Here is a 20015-nt window from a genome sequence, read left to right as displayed (position 1 = left end):
ATCTCATAAGAATGGGACTTTGCAAAACAATGTAATTTCTCACAAAAATATGACTTTCCACAACAATGGTACTTCGAAAAAGAATGGGACTTCTCATAAAAAAGGGACATCCAACAGGAAAGGAAAATTTCACAAGAATGCGACTTCTCACAAAAATGAGATTTGTCACAAAAATGGGGCTTTTCACCAAAATGGAACTTCTAAAAAGAAAGGGACTTCAAACAACAATGGGACTGCTAATGGAAATGGGACTTCTAACAAGAATGAAATTTCTCACAAAAGAGAGGACTTCTAACAAGTAAGGGATTTCAAACAAAAAAGGGACTTCTCACAAAAATGAAAATCCTAAGGAGATTAGGACTTCTCACAAAAATGGGACTACTCACAAAAATTGGGCTTTTCACATGAATGGGACATCTAGCAACAATGGGACTTCTAACAACAATGGAAGTTCTAATATGTATGTGATTTCTAACAACAGTGGGACTTCTCACAAATTTGTGCATCTAATGAGATTAGGCCTTGAAGTAACAAGAAGTGGACTTCAGCCAAATATGGGTCTTTTCCCAAAGATCGGACTTCTAACAAAAGGGGGATCCTAAAAAACACGGCACTTCTAAAACAGAAATTAGATTTTTAATGGGATTTCTTACACAAATGGGATTTCTAAGAAGAATGGGGCTTTTGACGAAAATGTGATTTCTAACAAGTATGGACATATAACAAGAATAGGACTTCTTACAAAAATGAGATTTCTCACAGAAATAAAACTTCTCACAAAAATTAGATTTCTCTTAAAAATGTCAGTTCTCACAAAAATGAAATTTCTCACGAAAATGAGATTTCTGAAAAGAATGAGAGTGCTAACAAAAATAGGACTTCTAACAAGAATAGGACTTCTAAAAAGAATGGGACTTCTAACAAGAATGGGTCTTCTCACAAAAATGAGATTTCTCACAAAAATGAATCTTCTCCCAAAAATGAGATTCATCACAAGAATAGAACTTTTCATGAAAATAGAATTTTGAATAAGAATAAGGCTTCAAACAACATTGGGACTACTAACAAAAATGAGAATTCTAACAAGAATGAGAATTCTATCAAGAAGGGGAAGGTTTACAAGAATAGGGCTTCTCACAAAAAAACAGACATCAAACAGAAAGAGTACTTCTCACAAGAATAGAACTTCTTACAAAAATGGAACTTGCAGCATGAGTGGCACTTCTGACAAAAATGGGACTTCTAACAAGAATGAGCCATCTAAATAGAATAAGACTTCTCACATGAATGGGACTTCTAGCAAAAATTAGACTTCTAACAGGATGTCTAACAAAAATGGAACTTCTGACATGTTTACGACTTCTAATAAGAGTGGGACTTCACACACGTTTTGTACTTTTAATGAGAATGGAAATTCTCACAAAACTAGGACTTCTAAAAAGAAAGGAACGTCTCCCAGAAATGTAAATTTTCACAAAAATCAAACTTCTAACAGGAAGGTGCTCCTAATAAAAATAGGACTTCTAACAAGAATTGGAAAACAAATAAAATTGAACTTCTAAAAAGAAGGGGGCTTGTAACACAAAAGGGGCTTCAAACAATAAGGGACTTCTCACAAAAATGAAACTTCTAACAAGAATGGGACTACTCACAAAAGTAGGACTACTCACAATAATGGGACTCTTCATAAAAATGGGACATCAAAAAAGAAGAGGACTTCTAAGAACATTGGGACTACTAATAAAAATGGGACTTGTAACAAGGGGAGGACTTCTGACAGGAATGGGATTTCTCAATTAAGTGAGACTTCTAAAAGAATGGTATATATCTCGTATGAATGGGACTTCTCACAAAAATGAGACTTCTAACAAGTGTGAGACTTATCACAAAATGGAACATCTCAAAAAATTGGGACTTCTAACAAGAGGGGAACATCTCCCAAAAATGAGAATTTTCACAAAACTCAGACTTCTAACAAGGTGGTCCTAATAAGATTGAGACTTCTAAAAAGAATGGAACTTCTAGCAAGAATGTAACTTCTGTTAATAATAAGACATCTAACAAGAATGGGGCTCCTTACAAGTATGGAAATTCTAACAACAATGAACTTGTCACAAAAATGGGACTCCCAAGAAGAACAGTACTTCTCACAAGAATAGGTTTATTAAGAATAATGAGACTTCTCACAAAAATGGGACTCCTAACAAGAATGAGACTTCTAACAGGAATTGAATTTCTCACAATAACAGGCCTTGTAAGAAGCATGGGTATTTTCACGAAAATCAAATGGGACTTCTCACAAAAATGGAACTTCTAACAAGGATGTGACTTTTAACAAGAATGGAAACTCTCAAAAAAATGGTACTTCTAAGAAGTGAAAACGGGAGATATAACAACAATGGAATTTCTAATAAAATTGAGACTTCTCACAATAATTGCACTTCTAATAAAAACAGGGCTTTTCATTGTAATAGGGGTTCTAACAAGAATGGTACTTGTCCAAAAATGGGACTCTTAAGAAGAGCAATACTTCTCACAAGAATAGATCTATTAACAGGAATGGGACTTCACACAACTATGAGAATTCTAACAGGAATTGAATTTCTCAAGATCAAAGGACTTGTAAGGATCATGGGGCTTTTCAAAAAAATGGGACTACTAACAAAAATGGGAATTCTTACAAAGATGGGTTACCTAACAAGAACAGGACTTCTCATAAAAATGGGGCTTTTCAAAAAATGAGGCTTCTCACAAAATTCAGACTTCTGACAAAAAGGAGACTTCTAAACAAGAATGGGACATCTCACAAAACTGGGACGTCTAACAACAACGGTACTTCTCACAAGAATGGGACTTCTCACAGGTAAGGGTTTTTTTTAAACTATGTGATTTCTATGGTAATTTTCACGACAATGAGACTTTTAACAACAGTGGAATTTTTCACAAAACTGAGACATCTAACAAGACGGGGACTCCTTACAAAAATGGAACTCCTCACTAAATGGGACTTGCAACAAAAATGATAATTCTTTCAAATATGAAAATTCTAACAAGAATGGAGCTCCTCACAAAAATGAAAATTCTTACAAAATTGAGATTTCAAACAAAAGTTTCTGTGGATCTTGAGTAATCTGTAAAAATTACAGTCTTAAATTTCTGATTTACATAAGTATTTTATTTCCTTACCTGTGAAGAAGTCTGGGTATTGGTCAATTAATGTTCTGTCTTTCTTATAGTAGTTTTTGGTTGGTTAGATATTCCAATATTTTGTCTTTGTAATCATCCCTCTCTATAATCACTATCACCCCATCCTTATTGGCATCTTTGAGGATGAGTCAATTGGCATTCTTCAGTTAGTGTTAGTGAAGCTTTCTTTGCTTCTTAGCAAATATTCTGTTTGCATTTACAGGCTCTGAGAGTGAATTTGGAAATTTGCGTCTATATATGTATATAAATGTTTGTCACACCCCCTACATGTAAGGGGTGAAGTAAGATTTATTTCTAAATGCTGACTCATCATTTATATTCTTAATGGGGACGAAATTTGCACCCTCATATGCTAACCTCATTATGGGTTTCTTACAAGGAAAACTATACAAGTAAGTAGAAAAGGCTTTCGACCAAAATTTCAAGAAAGATGTTATTGAAAACAGGTTATGCAGGTAGTGATTCAGCATGGTCACTACTGTACATAATTAACCCATACAGGTTCTGCACCAAACTAACTTTCCCAGAAAATAAGGTTAGACAGAAATAATCAAACAGGAGTACTTGAATACTCAAGATTGACACTCTCCATACATATTATTTTCTATGGAATCAATGAACATTATAGCAAGTGTATGCTTTCATTTGAAATTGGACTTTTTTGGATTTCATTCCTATTTGATAGTAATTATGATACTATAACCTTGGACTGACCAAAGCCCTGTGAGTGGATCTGGTAGACAGAAACTGAAACCTCTCGTGGATCAGGTGATGAAAATTGCAGAGAGAGTCCTAGCCTAATTAATCTGGGAGAGAATCTAGATGAGATGCAGTTTGGATTTGTGCCAGGGAGAAGCACCACTGATGCTATATTTCTGGTAAGACAGCTGCAGGAGAAATTCCTATCAAAGATAAACCTTGGCTTTTGTTGACTTGGAGAAAGTTTTTGACAGAGCGCCCAATCCCTTATCTGGTGGTCAACACAGCAACTAGGAATAGACGAGTGGTTGGTGAGAGCTGTACGAGCCTTGTACAGGGATGCTACCAGTAAGGTGAGGTTGGGCAACGAGTACAGTGAAGAATTCAGGATGCAAGTAGGGGTTCACCAAGGATCGGTGCTCATCCCTCTCTTGTTCATCATAGTTCTCCAGGCAATAACAAAGGAATTCAAGACAGGATGCCCCTGGGAGCTCCTCTATGCTGATGACCTTGCTGTTATAACTGAATCACTACCTGCACTAGAGAGGAAGTTCCCGGTATGGAAGCAAGGTCTAGAATCAAAGAGCCTTAGAGTTAACCTAGCAAAAACAAAGTCATAGTAAGAGTGAAAGGCAGACAAATCACAAATCCCTTCAGGTAGATGGCCGTGCTCAGTCTGTAGAAAAGGTGTAGGTAGAAACTTCACAAGATGCACCCAGTGCAAGCTTTGGATACACAAAAGGTGCAGCAACATCAAAGGAATGTTAACAGAGAAACTATCCTTTGTATGTAGGAGTTTTACAGGCGTAATAAATGCTGAATATGTGTGGAAAATAGACTTCATCGACTGCCAGGTAGTCAACAGAAAGAGGTAGTAGATAGCTTCTGGTATCTAGGCAACCAGGTCAGTAGTGGAGATGGTTGTTCCAAGAGCATTGCTGTGAGAATAAGATTAGTTTGGGCAAAGTTCAGAGAGCTGCAACCCCTGCTGGCAACAAAGGGCTTCTCTCTCAGAGTGAAAGGCAGATTGTTTGATGCCTGTGTGTGAATATCGATGCAGCATGGCAGTGAAACATGGGCTATAACAGCTGAGGACATGTGTAGGCTTGAGAGAAATGAAGCCAGTATGCTTCACTGGATGTGCAATGTCAGTGTTTGACAGTGTAAGCATCTTGAGAGAAAAGTTAGGCATAAGAGGAACCAGATGTATTGTGCAAGAGAGAAGACTGCACTGGTATGGTCATGTGATGCCTATGGACAGGGACAGCTGTGTAAAGAAGTGCCGATCTTTAACTGTGTAGGGAACCTGTGGTAGAGGTAGATCCAGGAAGACATGGGACAAGGTGGTGAAGCATGATCTTCGAACCTTGAAACTCACAGAGGCAAGGACTAGTGACCGCGACCTTTGGTGATGTGCTTTGCTTAAGAGGACCCATCAAGCCAAGCGCACCCATCCTGGTGGCACATAAGAAAATCAACCTTGAATGTTGGGCGACATAGAGGCAAGGTGGCTGAGTTCCATAGTTGGGTCACATGGAGGCAATGACCAAGACCTTTGGCATTACGTCATTCTTGAGAAGAAGACCCATCAAGCGGAGAATAATCGCAGTCATGGCAGATACTGGTGTCACGCAAATGTCACCTGTGCCAGCGGCACGTAAAAATACCCATTACACTCTTGGAGTGGTTGGCATTAGGAAGGGCATCCAGCCATAGAGAACCATACCAAATCAGACTGGATCCTGGCGCAACCTTCCAGCGTGTCACCTCCTGTCAAATCGTCCACCCATGCCAGCATGGACAACAGACGTTAAATGATGATGACGATGATATATACATGCATGTGTTTGTTCCCACTACCACTTGATAACTGGTGTTGGTGTGTTTATGTCCATGTAAATTAGTGGTTCAGCAAAAGAGACTGATAGAATAAGTACCATACTTTAAAACAATAAGTACTGAGGTTGATCCACTTGACTAAAAATTCTTCAAGGCAGTGCTGCTCCAGCATGGACAGAGAGTAGTAATGAAACAAACTGAAGATATTTGAATATTGTAATTCTTATTTCTATACCAAATAATTTGAACAGAATTAAAATGGTAAATTCTTACCTGTACTGATGGCAGGAATTGCAATTGATGTATAAGACTTTTCTTCAAGAACTGCCAAACAATTTTGAACAGCTCTTGAAAGGTAATCCATTTCCTGATTCCATCCATTATTCCAAACGGGTCCAACAGCATGAATGATAGTCTTGCATTTGAGTTTACCAGCATTAGTTGACACTACTTCTCCAGTTTTCAGTTCACTCCTTCTTTCTTTCATAATTTTGTTAGATTCAGTTTGAATTTCAGACCCACCTGCAAAGATATTTGCCTTCTTATGTTCCTGTTTAATACATGTTAATATATGTTAATCATCATCATTTAACGTCCGTTTTCCATGCTGGCATGGGTTGGACAGTTCGACCGGGGTCTGGGAAGCCAAGAGGCCGCATCAGGCTACAATCTGACATGGCAATGTTTCTACAGCTGGATGCCCTTCCTAACGCTAACCATTCTGAGAGTGTAGCGGGTGCTTTTTATGTGCCACCAACACAGGAGCCAGTCAAGGCAGTGCTGGCATCAGCCACATTCGGATGGTGCTTTTTACGTGCCACCAGCACAGGAGCCAGTCAGAGCGAGGTGGCTGGCATCAATCATATTCGGATGGTGCTTTTTGCGTGTGACTGGCACAGGGAGCCAGTCAGGTGGCGCTGGCATCAGCCACAATTACAATTTCCATTTGATTTTGGTTTTGATATACTTGACTCAATAGGTCTCCTCAAGCATGGCATGTCGCCCTACGATCCAAGGTACTTTTTGAGTGTGCTGGTTATGCAACACTGGTGTAGGCTACAGCTGTGATCTCACTTTATTTGCCGGGTCTTCTCAGTCACAGCATATATAATAAATATAATAAATATATCTAGGTACGGAAGCAAGGTCTAGAATCAAAGGGCCTTAGAGTAAACCTAGCAAAAACCAAACTCTCAGTAAGTAGGAAGGTAGACAAATCAAAAATTCCTTCAGGATCTGTAGAAAAGGCATTGCTAAAAACTCCATAAGATGTACCTGGTGTAAGCTATGGACATATAAGAGGGGCAGCAATATCAGAGGAAGGTCAACAGGGAAAATAGCTTCTGCATGTGGAAGATGCACAGGTACAATAAGATGTACAGAAAACAGATTCCATCGTGCCAGGGGGAAAAACTATTGTTCCTGTTTAATATATTTATATATAATACGTATCATCATCGTCGTTTCACATCCACTTTCCATGCTGGCAGGGGTTGGACAGTTTGACTGAGGACTGGCGAGCCAGATGGCTGCACCAGGCTCCAAAATGATATATTAACATAACATGTTTTATATCTATCTATATTTAAATGAGAGTTTGTGTGTGTGTGTGTGTGTGTGTATATGTTCCATATACAATTGAAAACTAAGTTGCTGATTTTGACATATGAGGTATTAAATGATTCACTAATCTTTTGGCTACCAAATAAACATTATTTTCATTTACATATTTGCATTACAAAAATTTGACATGATAATCTTTTCTATAACTCAACTATCATAAACATTTCATGCCACAATGACAATGAAGTCACATTTTCTATATGAGTGGTGTACCTCAAAAGACATCCATTTCTCTATAGGTTATGGGGAAATACAGTCACTCACTCTCTCTCTCTTTCTCCCATGCAATATGCACACATATATACAAAAAAGATGTATGCATATGTATTTATGTACGTTTATATGAAAGATAATGAGTGTGCACACATGTATGTGTGAGAGAGAGAGAGAGAAACCGAGTGAGTGCCACTTACACATACATGCAAAAAAACATGCATGACAAAACACACATTCACTCACTCACTCCCTCTTTCACACACACATGCATGCATGCACACACACACACACACATGTCCATTTCATATATATGTACATACATCTTTCACTGTCTGCTCTCACTTCAAAGCAAATGTCACCTTTTCACTCCACTTTCTCTTTCATTTTCTGCTATTTTAAAAGTATAAAGAGATAAAAAATTCTTAAAGAAATTAACGAATGCATTTGAGAACTGAGTTGCCAATTTGAAAAGAATTCAGTACTCTTTTGGCCAACAAATAAACTTTATTTTCAGTTAAATATTTGATTAAAAAAAAAAAGATTAACTTTATAATCTTTCGATAAGTAAACTTTCATAAATGACATTTTATGCCATAGTGATGGTCACATTTTCTGTATGAGTGTGTACCTTAAAAGCAATCCATTTCTGTACATGTTACGAGGAAACACATTCACCCACTTTCACTCCCACGTGCACATACACATACAAAAAAGAAGTATGCATATGTATATATGTACATATATATGAAAGATGTGTGTGTGTGTGAGAGAGAGAGAGAGAGAGAAAGAGCAAGTAAGTGCCACAAACAAAAAATAGATAGATGACAACACATGCCTTCACTCACTCTCTCATGCACATGCACACATAAATACACATCCATTTCACATACACATACATACATCTTTCACTTTCGCCTCTCTCTCACTTTCTGCTCACACTTCAAAGCAAATATCACCTTTTCACTTTCTAATCCCACTTCAAAGCAAACATTGCCTTTTCACTTTCTCCTCTCTTCAAAGCATAAAGAAATAAAAAAAATTTATGGAAATTAACAAGCAATCATATGATTCCATATGGTAGACCATAGGATTGAATTGACAACTTTCCTGCTTCGAACAAAAGAATATCATAAAATAACTTCCTTTGGCACACACACACACACACACACACTCTAGGCAACACTTCTCTATGAATTATGTTTTTCTTGTTATGTGCACACACAAAATTACAGCTCAAATCCAGTTGAAATCACCTTTTTCTATTCGTTAATTCGTGTTTGTGATGACTGTATTTAAAAACCTGATCTTTGATATGTACTTAAAAGGAAGTTCTCCCAGAAATCCTATCCTTTACCTGTTGTTTCTAGCATGTCCATGGTGACATTTGTGTCCCCCACCCCCACCTGATTTTTTTTTTCTTAAATTTCTTCCAATTGTTAAGTTTTCAATACAGGAAATTAGTCTTTCACCCAAAAATATGTTCTCAGTATTTTAATTTTCTCCCTTCCCACACAATTTCTTCATTTCTTACTTTTTCGAAATTCTTTATTTGGTAATCCATAGCCAAAGCAAACAGAGAGTACGAATCTTTAAGAATTTCTTTTTGCTTAAAGAAACACTAAAATCTCCTTCCCAAACATCCACCCATCATCTCACTACTTTCAAAAACCTACAACCTCCCAATGTTTCACTTTTAGCATTTTAGAAAGCAGAGAAATTTAATGTTGTTCACCTGTTGTTTCTAGCATGTTGGTTTTTCTGGTAGTTGTCTGATATTTTTTACATTTACAATTCTACACATGGATGAAACATCAGACAGAAGTGAAACACTGGGTGTCTTTAGCTTTTTTGAAAGTGGGTAGGTGATGGGTGGGCGAGGTGGGCATTGAATGTTTAAGATAAAAATTAAACTTTAAAAAAAAACAGATTTCCCAGATTCATGATCTCTGTATCTTTCTACATGGATGAAAAAATAATAAATTAAAAAAGTTACAAATTAAGAAAGTGCAGTAGGGATGGGGGGGGGATTAAAATTCTGAAAACGCGATTTCTGGGCAAAATCATATTAACCTCCTTTTATACAATGATACAATACATAGTTTGTGATCCTTCTTAAGAACAGAGAGCACTTTCATGCAAACCCATGCAGATTGTAACCTTCCCCGACCATTATTTTTAAACAAACGATAACATTCATTACACCAGTAATCCAGTTCACTATATAACAGTCCCATAAGAAAGGAACAAATAATACAATGTGGCTGTAGATCATAACACCCGGGCAACACCAGGATGCATTGCTAGTACATATATCATAATAAATAAATATATATTTTTTAATTTATTATTATTATTATTATTATTATTATTATTATTATCATATTATAAGGCAGCAAGCTGGCAGCATCATTAGCATGATGGATGAAATTCTTAGCAGTAATTTGTCTGTTGTTACATTCTGAGTTTAAATTCTGCCAAGGTTCACTTTACCCTTTATGCTTTCAGAGTCGATAAATTAAGTACCAGTGAAACACTGAGGTCGATGTCATCGACTCATTCCCTCCCCCAAATTTCAGATGTTGTGCTTGTAGTAGGTCCGATGCCAATACCCCTTGACTGGCTCCCATGCCAGTGGCATGCAAAAGGCACCATCCAAACATGGCCAATGCCGGTACCCACTGACTGGCCCCTGTGCTGGTGGCACATAAGAAGCATCATCTGAACATCGCCAATGCCAGTGCCCCCTGATTGGCCCGTGCCGGTGGGACGTAAAAGGCACTGTCTGAACATGATCGATGCTAGGCCTGTCTGACTGGCTTCTGTGCCAGTGGAACATATAAGGTGCCCCCTACACTCTCGGGGTGGTTGGTGTTAGGAAGGGCATCCAGCTGTAGAAACTTTGCCAGATCAGACTGAATCCTGGTGCAGTCACTGGCTCTCCAGATCTCAGTCAAATAGTCCAATCCATGCGAGCAGGGAAAACGGACATTAAAAGATGATGATGATGATGATGATGATATCATTTAAAATATTCATATTATATATTACCTGTATGTATGTATATATGTATGTATGTATGTACATAGATATATATACACACACATACAGACATACCAACATATTCAGTGCAAAATTATAAATAACATGAAGATGAGGTGAAGAAAGGAAAATAGATATAAAAGTCATTTACATTTCAAACATACACTCTTCTTCAAGAAAAACAGAAAATGGAACATAAAATATAGAGAGAAAAAAAACGAACATGTCTGAATTGGACTGTCACTGTAAGCTGAAATGACCAGAGGAGGAAGAGGTTGCTAAAGGCATAAGTGGCAAGGGGGATAACTGTGAAACTGTTACCGATGGGTGTGTGAGCACGGACATCAATGCATGACATGTGTGTATTATAAGCTGTATATTTGTGTGTCTGTATATGTGTGTGCGTGAGTCCTTGTTTTCTGTTTATGTGTTCATACATGTGGGCTTATGAAGCTATTGTGTGCGTGTATATCTTGTGTGTGTGTGTGTGTTAAGTGTGTGAAACTGGATAGAGGTGTTTGGTGGAAGATGGGTGGGGAAAGTGGTAGGTATTGGGAAGTGTAGGTGTGTTATGACATAGTTGCTGTTATAAGCGTGTGGATGGGTAGCATGAGGGGTGGGTGGGTGCTATTGTGGGCGAAGGAAGAGGAGAAGGAGTGAGTGCGTGTGGATGTGTGTACATGCTGTTTGAATATGTTGGTGGGTGTGTGGTGTTGGGTAATGAGTTCAACGGTGTAGAGTAGGTGTGTGTGTGTGTGGGTAGATGTTGCGGGGACACTGGGAATGTAAAAGGTGGATGGTGTGAAGGATGGTTTGAAATGAAAAGGGATGGAGAATTTAGACTGTAAGAGAAACGAGTGGTGTGGAATGGAGTGTAACAGAAGAAGAGATCAGCATTGCATCAGACATAAGTTTCTTTAAATGGATTGTAACATTGATGACATCATTTATAATTATCCAGATTTTGGGGACTGGTCAGTGATCAAGTGTCTCAAATCTATAAGCTCTGAGTGTTACACAAATAGAAATCACCCCGTCCTTCCTGTAGCCAATTGCCACATGTTTCCAAATGAGGGAATATTTCCCCATGGTCAGACATGTTTTTCATGGAAGACCGAAAATGACACAACATCACTTGTGTGATGGTGATGTTCATTTACAACCATCGTGTGCTGTGAACACCTGGCTACTCACCCTCACACACACATACATATATATATATGTATGTATGCATGTATATACGATGAGCTTCTTTCAGTTTCTATCAACGAAATCCACTCCCAAGGCTTTGGCCAACCATTGACCTATAACAGAAGACACTTGTCCAAAATGCTGTGAGTGGAATTGAACCTGAAACCACAAGGTCAGGAAGCAAGCTTCTCAACCACACATGGATCTAAAAAGGAACATTAACTATAAAAAATGGTATTACTAACCTTTCTTCACAATGGCTGCTGCAACCCCACCCCTGTGTTCCAGTCTGCCATTTGCAGCATTAACAATAGCATCTGTGTCCAGAGTCGTGATGTCACCTTCCTTCAACACTATTTCACAGTTCTTATACTTAACATTAACTATTTCATCTGTTTCACTTCCTAAATCTGAATTTAATGATATTATGCTCTCAGATTGCTTCTGCATTTCACATAAGAAATTCTTTCCTTCTTCACTTTCTGGGTTTCTTGAGATTTAAACGATTCAACATTTCTGGAATTTCTTGTAACTCTTTCCGTTCCCCTAATTTGCTCTTGTGTTCTTTCCAGGTGTAACACATTATTCAATTTATTTTTTTCCCTGAATCCATCGATTCCTTGCTTAAAGTTATCAATTTTGCTTTTTATATCATTAACTACAGCATCAACAGCAACAATAGAATTTTCTCCAATAAAACAGAAATCTGGAACTCTTCTTTTAGACTTTCAACAAATGTCAGCCACTTTCCATGATTTGGAGTATCCTTAATTTTGTCTACAAAATCCAGTGTATTGGCAACAAAAGTTTCTTTCATGATTTCTTCCAGAAGTGAAAGATGTGTTTTATCACTTGCATAAAGTATTACTGAATCACCATCACCCGTTTCCCATGAACCGATACATTTCTTGTTTCTCAGTTTTTCATCAAGATATTCTTTCACTGGTTTTTTATTTATGATCATTCCAGTATTTAAAGGCAAACACAATTCAGATTTAACAATTGACTTAAGAATTTTATACATTTTCTTTTGACAAATATCTATTTCGGAAAACTGGCCTTCAAAAACAACTTTGTTACTATGAACTGTGACTTTTAGACCTTCAAATTGTCCTTCTGCCTGCTCAAAGAATCCGAGACCAGATAGAATACGTCTTTCATAAATAGTTAAATCATCCGCAGATTTAGTTCTAAGATTATCCAAAAGTCTCTTTTTCATTTTAATCACGTTACTTTTATCGAATCCGAGAATATGAGCTTTATGATATCGGTTATCAAAATAAAAATACTTCCGCTCATCTTGACTGTCAAATGTTCCAACAATGTCTTCAAACATATCATCTGGAACATCAATAGTTTCAACAGTAATGGAATTTAATAAATCTTTCAAACACTGTTCAATTTCTTCAAAATTTTCTTCAGAATATTTAAATCTCAGTTTATTAATCTTGGAATCTTCCCAAAGAACATCAGCCAAAGTCTTTAATTTGTCATTAATCAGTTCTATGTTTCTTTAAAAAATTCAGATGGAACTTGGTAGGTAGTGAATAGTCATGGACTTGCTGTTTTGAAATGATATTTTCTTCAGGTGGTTTCCAGAATGGTTGAACATCTAACTTCACACCTTCCAATTGATGTGGCATTCTACAAACGTTCAGCACAACTAAATTAAGAAAAAGTAAAAAGATAAAATCATTTCGTTAGTGAGGAAAAAGAGGTGAACTGGGGAGTTCAGTGGGTAAATACAGAAAAGTATTTCAAGATTAAGTTATATCTTATTATTATAATACATTAGCAAACAGAAAAATATAATTAATATTTAACTGATACAAAGTAAACACTATCTCTATTAATTATAAAAATACTAGAAATATCACTGGAATGTTGGTATCAATTTTGGCACAAGGCCAGCAATTTCAGGAGAGTGGCTAAGTCAATTATATCAACCCCAGTGCTCAACTGGTACTTATTTTACTGACCATAAACATCACTGGAATGTTTGTTTCAAATCTTGGCACAAGGCCAGCAATTTCAGGAGAGTGGCTAAGTCAATTACATCAACCCCAGTGCTCAACTGGTACTTATTTTACTGACCATAAACATCACTGGAATGTTTGTTTCAAATCTTGGCACAAGGCCAGCAATTTCGGGAGAGTGGCTAAGTCAATTACATCAACCCCAGTGCTCAACTGGTACTTATTTTATTGACCATAAACATCACTGGAATTTTGGTTTCAAATTTTGGCACAAGACCAGCAATTTCAGGAGAGTGGCTAAGTCAATTACATCAACCACAGTGCACAACTGGTACTTATTTTATTGACCATAAACATCACTGGAATGTTTGTTTCAAATTTTGGCACAAGGCCAGCAATTTCAGGAGAGTGGCTAAGTCAATTACATCAATTCAGTGCTCAACTGGTACTTATTGTATTGACCATAAACATCACTGGAATGTTTGTTTCAAATTTTGGCACAAGGCCAGCAATTTAGGAGAGTGTCTAAGTGAATTACATCAACCCCAGTGCTTAACTGGTATTTATTTTATTGACTATAAACATCACTGGAATTTTGGTTTCAAATTTTGGCACAAGACCAGCAATTTCAGGAGAGTGGCTAAGTCAATTACATCAACCACAGTGCACAACTGGTACTTATTTTATTGACCATAAACATCACTGGAATGTTTGTTTCAAATTTTGGCACAAGGCCAGCAATTTCAGGAGAGTGGCTAAGTCAATTACATCAATTCAGTGCTCAACTGGTACTTATTGTATTGACCATAAACATCACTGGAATGTTTGTTTCAAATTTTGGCACAAGGCCAGCAATTTAGGAGAGTGTCTAAGTGAATTACATCAACCCCAGTGCTTAACTGGTATTTATTTTATTGACCATAAACATCACTGGAATGTTTGTTTCAAATCTTGGCACCAGGCCAGCAATTTCAGGAGAGTGGCTAAGTCAATTACATCAACCCCAGTGCTCAACTGGTACTCATTGTATTGACCATAAACATCACTGGAATGTTGGTTTCAAATTTTGGCACAAGGCCAGCAATTTAGGAGAGTGTCTAAGTGAATTACATCAACCCCATTGCTTAACTGGTACTTATTTTATTGACCATAAACATCACTGGAATGTTTGTTTCAAATCTTGGCACAAGGCCAGCAATTTCAGGAGAGTGGCTAAGTCAATTACATCAACCCCAGGGCTCAACTGGTACTTATTTTATTGACCATAAACATCACTGGAATGTTTGTTTCAAATCTTGGCACAAGGCCAGCAATTTCGGGAGAGTGGCTAAGTCAATTACATCAATTCAGTGCTCAACTGGTACTTATTGTATTGACCATAAACATCACTGGAATGTTTGTTTCAAATCTTGGCACAAGGCCAGCAATTTCAGGAGAGTGGCTAAGTCAATTACATCAACCCCAGTGCACAACTGGTACTTATTTTATTGACCATAAACATCACTGGAATGTTTGTTTCAAATTTTGGCACAAGGCCAGCAATGTAGGAGAGTGTCTAAGTGAATTGCATCAACCCCAGTGCCTAACTGGTACTTATTGTATTGACCATAAACATCACTGGAATTTTGGTCTCAAATTTTGGCACAATGCCAGCAATTTCAGGAGAGTGGCTAAGTCAATTACAACAACCCCAGTGCTCAACTGGTACTTATTTTATTGACCATAAACATCACTGAAATTTTCGTTTCAAATTTTGGCACAAGGCCAGCAATTTCAGGAGAGTGGCTAAGTCAATTACATCAACCCCAGTGCTCAACTGGTACTTATTTTATTGACCATAAACATCACTGAAATTTTGGTTTCAAATTTTGGCACAAGGCCAGCAATTTCAGGAGAGTGGCTAAGTCAATTACATCAACCCCAGTGCTCAACTGGTACTTATTTTATTGACCATAAACATCACTGAAATTTTGGTCTCAAATTTTGGCACAAGGCCAGCAATTTCAGGAGAGTGGATAAGTCAATTACATCAACCCCAGTGCTCAACTAGTAGTTATTTTATTGAACATAAACATCACTGAAATTTTGGTTTCAAATTTTGGCACAAGGCCAGCAATTTCAGGAGAGTGGATAAGTCAATTACATCAACCCCAGTGCTCAACTGGTACTTATTTTATTGACCATAAACATCACTGGAATGTTTGTTTCAAATTTTGGCACAAGACCAGCAATTTCAGGAGAGTGGCTAAGTCAATTACATCAACCCCAGTGCTCAACTGGTACTTATTTTATTGACCATAAACATCACTGGAATGTTGTTTCAAATTTGGCACAAGGCCAGCAATGTAGGAGAGTGGCTAAGTGAATTGCATCAACCCCAGTGCTCAACTGGTACTTATTGTATTGACCATAAACATCACTGGAATTTTGGTCTCAAATTTTGGCACAATGCCAGCAATTTCAGGAGAGTGGCTAAGTCAATTACATCAACCCCAGTGCTCAACTGGTACTTATTTTATTGACCATAAACATCACTGAAATTTTCGTTTCAAATTTTGGCACAAGGCCAGCAATTTCAGGAGAGTGGCTAAGTCAATTACATCAACCCCAGTGCTCAACTGGTACTTATTTTATTGACCATAAACATCACTGAAATTTTGGTTTCAAATTTTGGCACAAGGCCAGCAATTTCAGGAGAGTGGCTAAGTCAATTACATCAACCCCAGTGCTCAACTGGTACTTATTTTATTGACCATAAACATCACTGAAATTTTGGCTTCAAATTTTGGCACAAGGCCAGCAATTTCAGGAGAGTGGATAAGTCAATTACATCAACCCCAGTGCTCAACTAGTAGTTATTTTATTGACCATAAACATCACTGAAATTTTGGTTTCAAATTTTGGCACAAGGCCAGCAATTTCAGGAGAGTGGATAAGTCAATTACATCAACCCCAGTGCTCAACTGGTACTTATTTTATTGACCATAAACATCACTGGAATGTTTGTTTCAAATTTTGGCACAAGACCAGCAATTTCAGGAGAGTGGCTAAGTCAATTACATCAACCCCAGTGCTCAACTGGTACTTATTTTATTGACCATAAACATCACTGAAATTTTGGTTTCAAATTTTGGCACAAGGCCAGCAATTTCAGGAGAGTGGATAAGTCAATTACATCAACACCAGTGCTCAACTGGTACTTATTTTATTGACCATAAACATCACTGGAATTTTGGTTTCAAATTTTGGCACAAGACCAGCAATTTCAGGAGAGTGGCTAAGTCAATTACATCAACTCCAGTGCTCAACTGGTACTTATTTTATTGACCATAAACATCACTGGAATTTTGGTTTCAAATTTTGGTACAAGGCCAGCAATTTCGGGAGAGTGGCTAAGTCAATTACATCAACCCCAGTGCACAACTGGTTCTTATTTTATTGACCAATAAACATCACTGGAATATTTGTTTCAAATTTTGGCACAAGGCCAGCAATTTAGGAGAGTGTCTAAGTGAATTACATCAACCCCAGTGCTTAACTGGTACTTATTTTATTGACCATAAACATCACTGGAATTTTGGTTTCAAATTTTGGCACAAGACCAGCAATTTCAGGAGAGTGGCTAAGTCAATTACATCAACCCCAGTGCTCAACTGGTACTTATTTTATTGACCATAAACATCACTGGAATGTTTGTTTCAAATTTTGGCACAAGGCCAGCAATTTCAGGAGAGTGGCTAAGTCAATTACATCAATTCAGTGCTCAACTGGTACTTATTGTATTGACCATAAACATCACTGGAATGTTTGTTTCAAATTTTGGCACAAGGCCAGCAATTTAGGAGAGTGTCTAAGTGAATTACATCAACCCCAGTGCTTAACTGGTATTTATTTTATTGACCATAAACATCACTGGAATTTTGGTTTCAAATTTTGGCACCAGGCCAGCAATTTCAGGAGAGTGGCTAAGTCAATTACATCAACCCCAGTGCTCAACTGGTACTTATTGTATTGACCATAAACATCACTGGAATGTTGGTTTCAAATTTTGGGACAAGGCCAGCAATTTAGGAGAGTGTCTAAGTGAATTACATCAACCCCATTGCTTAACTGGTACTTATTTTATTGACCATAAACATCACTGGAATGTTTGTTTCAAATCTTGGCACAAGGCCAGCAATTTCAGGAGAGTGGCTAAGTCAATTACATCAACCGCAGTGCACAACTGGTACTTATTTTATTGACCATAAACATCACTGGAATGTTTGTTTCAAATTTTGGCACAAGGCCAGCAATGTAGGAGAGTGTCTAAGTGAATTGCATCAACCCCAGTGCTTAACTGGTACTTATTGTATTGACCATAAACATCACTGGAATTTTGGTCTCAAATTTTGGCACAATGCCAGCAATTTCAGGAGAGTGGCTAAGTCAATTACATCAACCCCAGTGCTCAACTGGTACTTATTTTATTGACCATAAACATCACTGAAATTTTGGTTTCAAATTTTGGCACAAGGCCAGCAATTTCAGGAGAGTGGCTAAGTCAATTACATCAACCCCAGTGCTCAACTGGTACTTATTTTATTGACCATAAACATCACTGAAATTTTGGTTTCAAATTTTGGCACAAGGCCAGCAATTTCAGGAGAGTGGATAAGTCAATTACATCAACCCCAGTGCTCAACTGGTACTTATTTTATTGACCATAAACATCACTGGAATTTTGGTTTCAAATTTTGGTACAAGGCCAGCAATTTCAGGAGAGTGACTAAGTGAATTACGTCAACCCCAGTGCTCAACTGGTACTTATTGTATTGACCATAAACATCACTGGAATATTAAACATTGTTATGATGGTAAGATTCATTATAGCAATAATATATCTTACATGCTACCATCATCATCATCATGTAGATCCGTTGTCCATGGTGGCATGTGTTGAACTGTTTGAACAGACCTTGGAAGCTGGAGAGCTGCTCCAGTCTTCAATCTGAATTTACATGATTTCTACAGCTGTATCTCCTTCCTTATAGGAACCACTTTACAGGACATGTTGGCTACTTTTACCTGACACCCCATAGACACTTTTACAGAGCACCCCAAGATTGCCTTTGTGATGTTATTATCGTTGAGGCCCTGTGCTCCCAGTAGAGTTGATTATCATCATCATCATCATTACTACTACTACTACTACTACAACTACTACTACTACTACTACTACTACTCTTATTTTTATTAAGGTGGTATGATGGCAGAATTGTTAGCACACGGGAGTAAATGCGTAGTGGTATGTCACCCCTCGCTGTGTTCTGAGTTGAATTTCCATGAGGTTGATTTTATTTATCATTCTTTGAAGTTTGATAAAATAAATACTAGTTTAACACTGGGGTCAATGTGAGTGACTCATCCTCATCTCCCCAGAGCTGCCCTTGCGGCAAAAATTTGAAATTATTATTAATATCATTATTATTATTATTATTATTATTATTATTATTATTATTATTATTATTGTCTTCACACATGGAATCCACGTCTGAATCATCGCTGGTGAGTTTCCTCTAATTGTGTTTATCTTTTGCCATTTTTTTGGCTGCTGAAATTAATAACTAATTTTTGGCAGACGTATCCAAGTGTCTTCTAGAAGAGATTCATCCTGTTTTAATTACAGAATGGGATTTCTGCCCATTCCAAAATCTTTCCTGGATATATTTTCAATGTATTCCTTTCCACAACATGGCCAGTACTCTTCTAAATAGTGTTTGTAGGAGAAAAGGTATTTGTTTCCACATGTTCAAGAGACCCATGGTGAAGTAGTCAACCAAGCATTGATGTTGTCAGTTCCTTTGACTTTTGCAAAGAACCTACGGACAATAACACCACCACCACCACCACCAACCCCACCACCACCAATATTGCCAACAACTGAAGTAAGACCATTGACACCAGTATGACCTGTGACATCTCCAACAACAACAACAACGAAATTAACAAGAACAACATGCACAACAATAATATTAGTAACGAAACCAGCAGTAGCAACAACAGCAATAATATTCTAACCATCAGCAGCAGTATCAGCATCAAACTTCACCTAAGAAAACTCTGACCAGATTGGAGTGCTTGCTTTTCCAATTCTTCTTGAAGGTTCAGGTTCCACTGGTCAGAAAATCCATCTTTTGTCACCTGTTACACTATGGTGGGATTGGGATGCCATCCTTAATGATG

The 20015-nt window shown here is 37.5% G+C and overlaps 1 protein-coding gene across 1 annotated transcript in view; it reads right to left on the bottom strand.

Moving 5' to 3' along the window:
* Positions 1-13307: 13307 nt before the first annotated feature.
* LOC115232391 overlaps positions 13308-20015 on the bottom strand; it is a 51634-nt gene continuing 44926 nt past the window's right edge. The window contains exon 5 of the mRNA XM_029802251.2: positions 13308-13477. Within this exon, the coding sequence (XP_029658111.1) occupies positions 13308-13477 (170 nt within the window). The remainder of the gene's footprint in view (positions 13478-20015) is intronic.

This window comes from Octopus sinensis, linkage group LG1 (genome assembly GCF_006345805.1).
Source record: "Octopus sinensis linkage group LG1, ASM634580v1, whole genome shotgun sequence".
NCBI classification, from domain to species: Eukaryota; Metazoa; Mollusca; class Cephalopoda; order Octopoda; family Octopodidae; genus Octopus; species Octopus sinensis.
The sequence above is the reverse complement of the archived record's forward strand: the minus strand, read 5'-3'. Positions and strand labels throughout refer to the sequence as shown.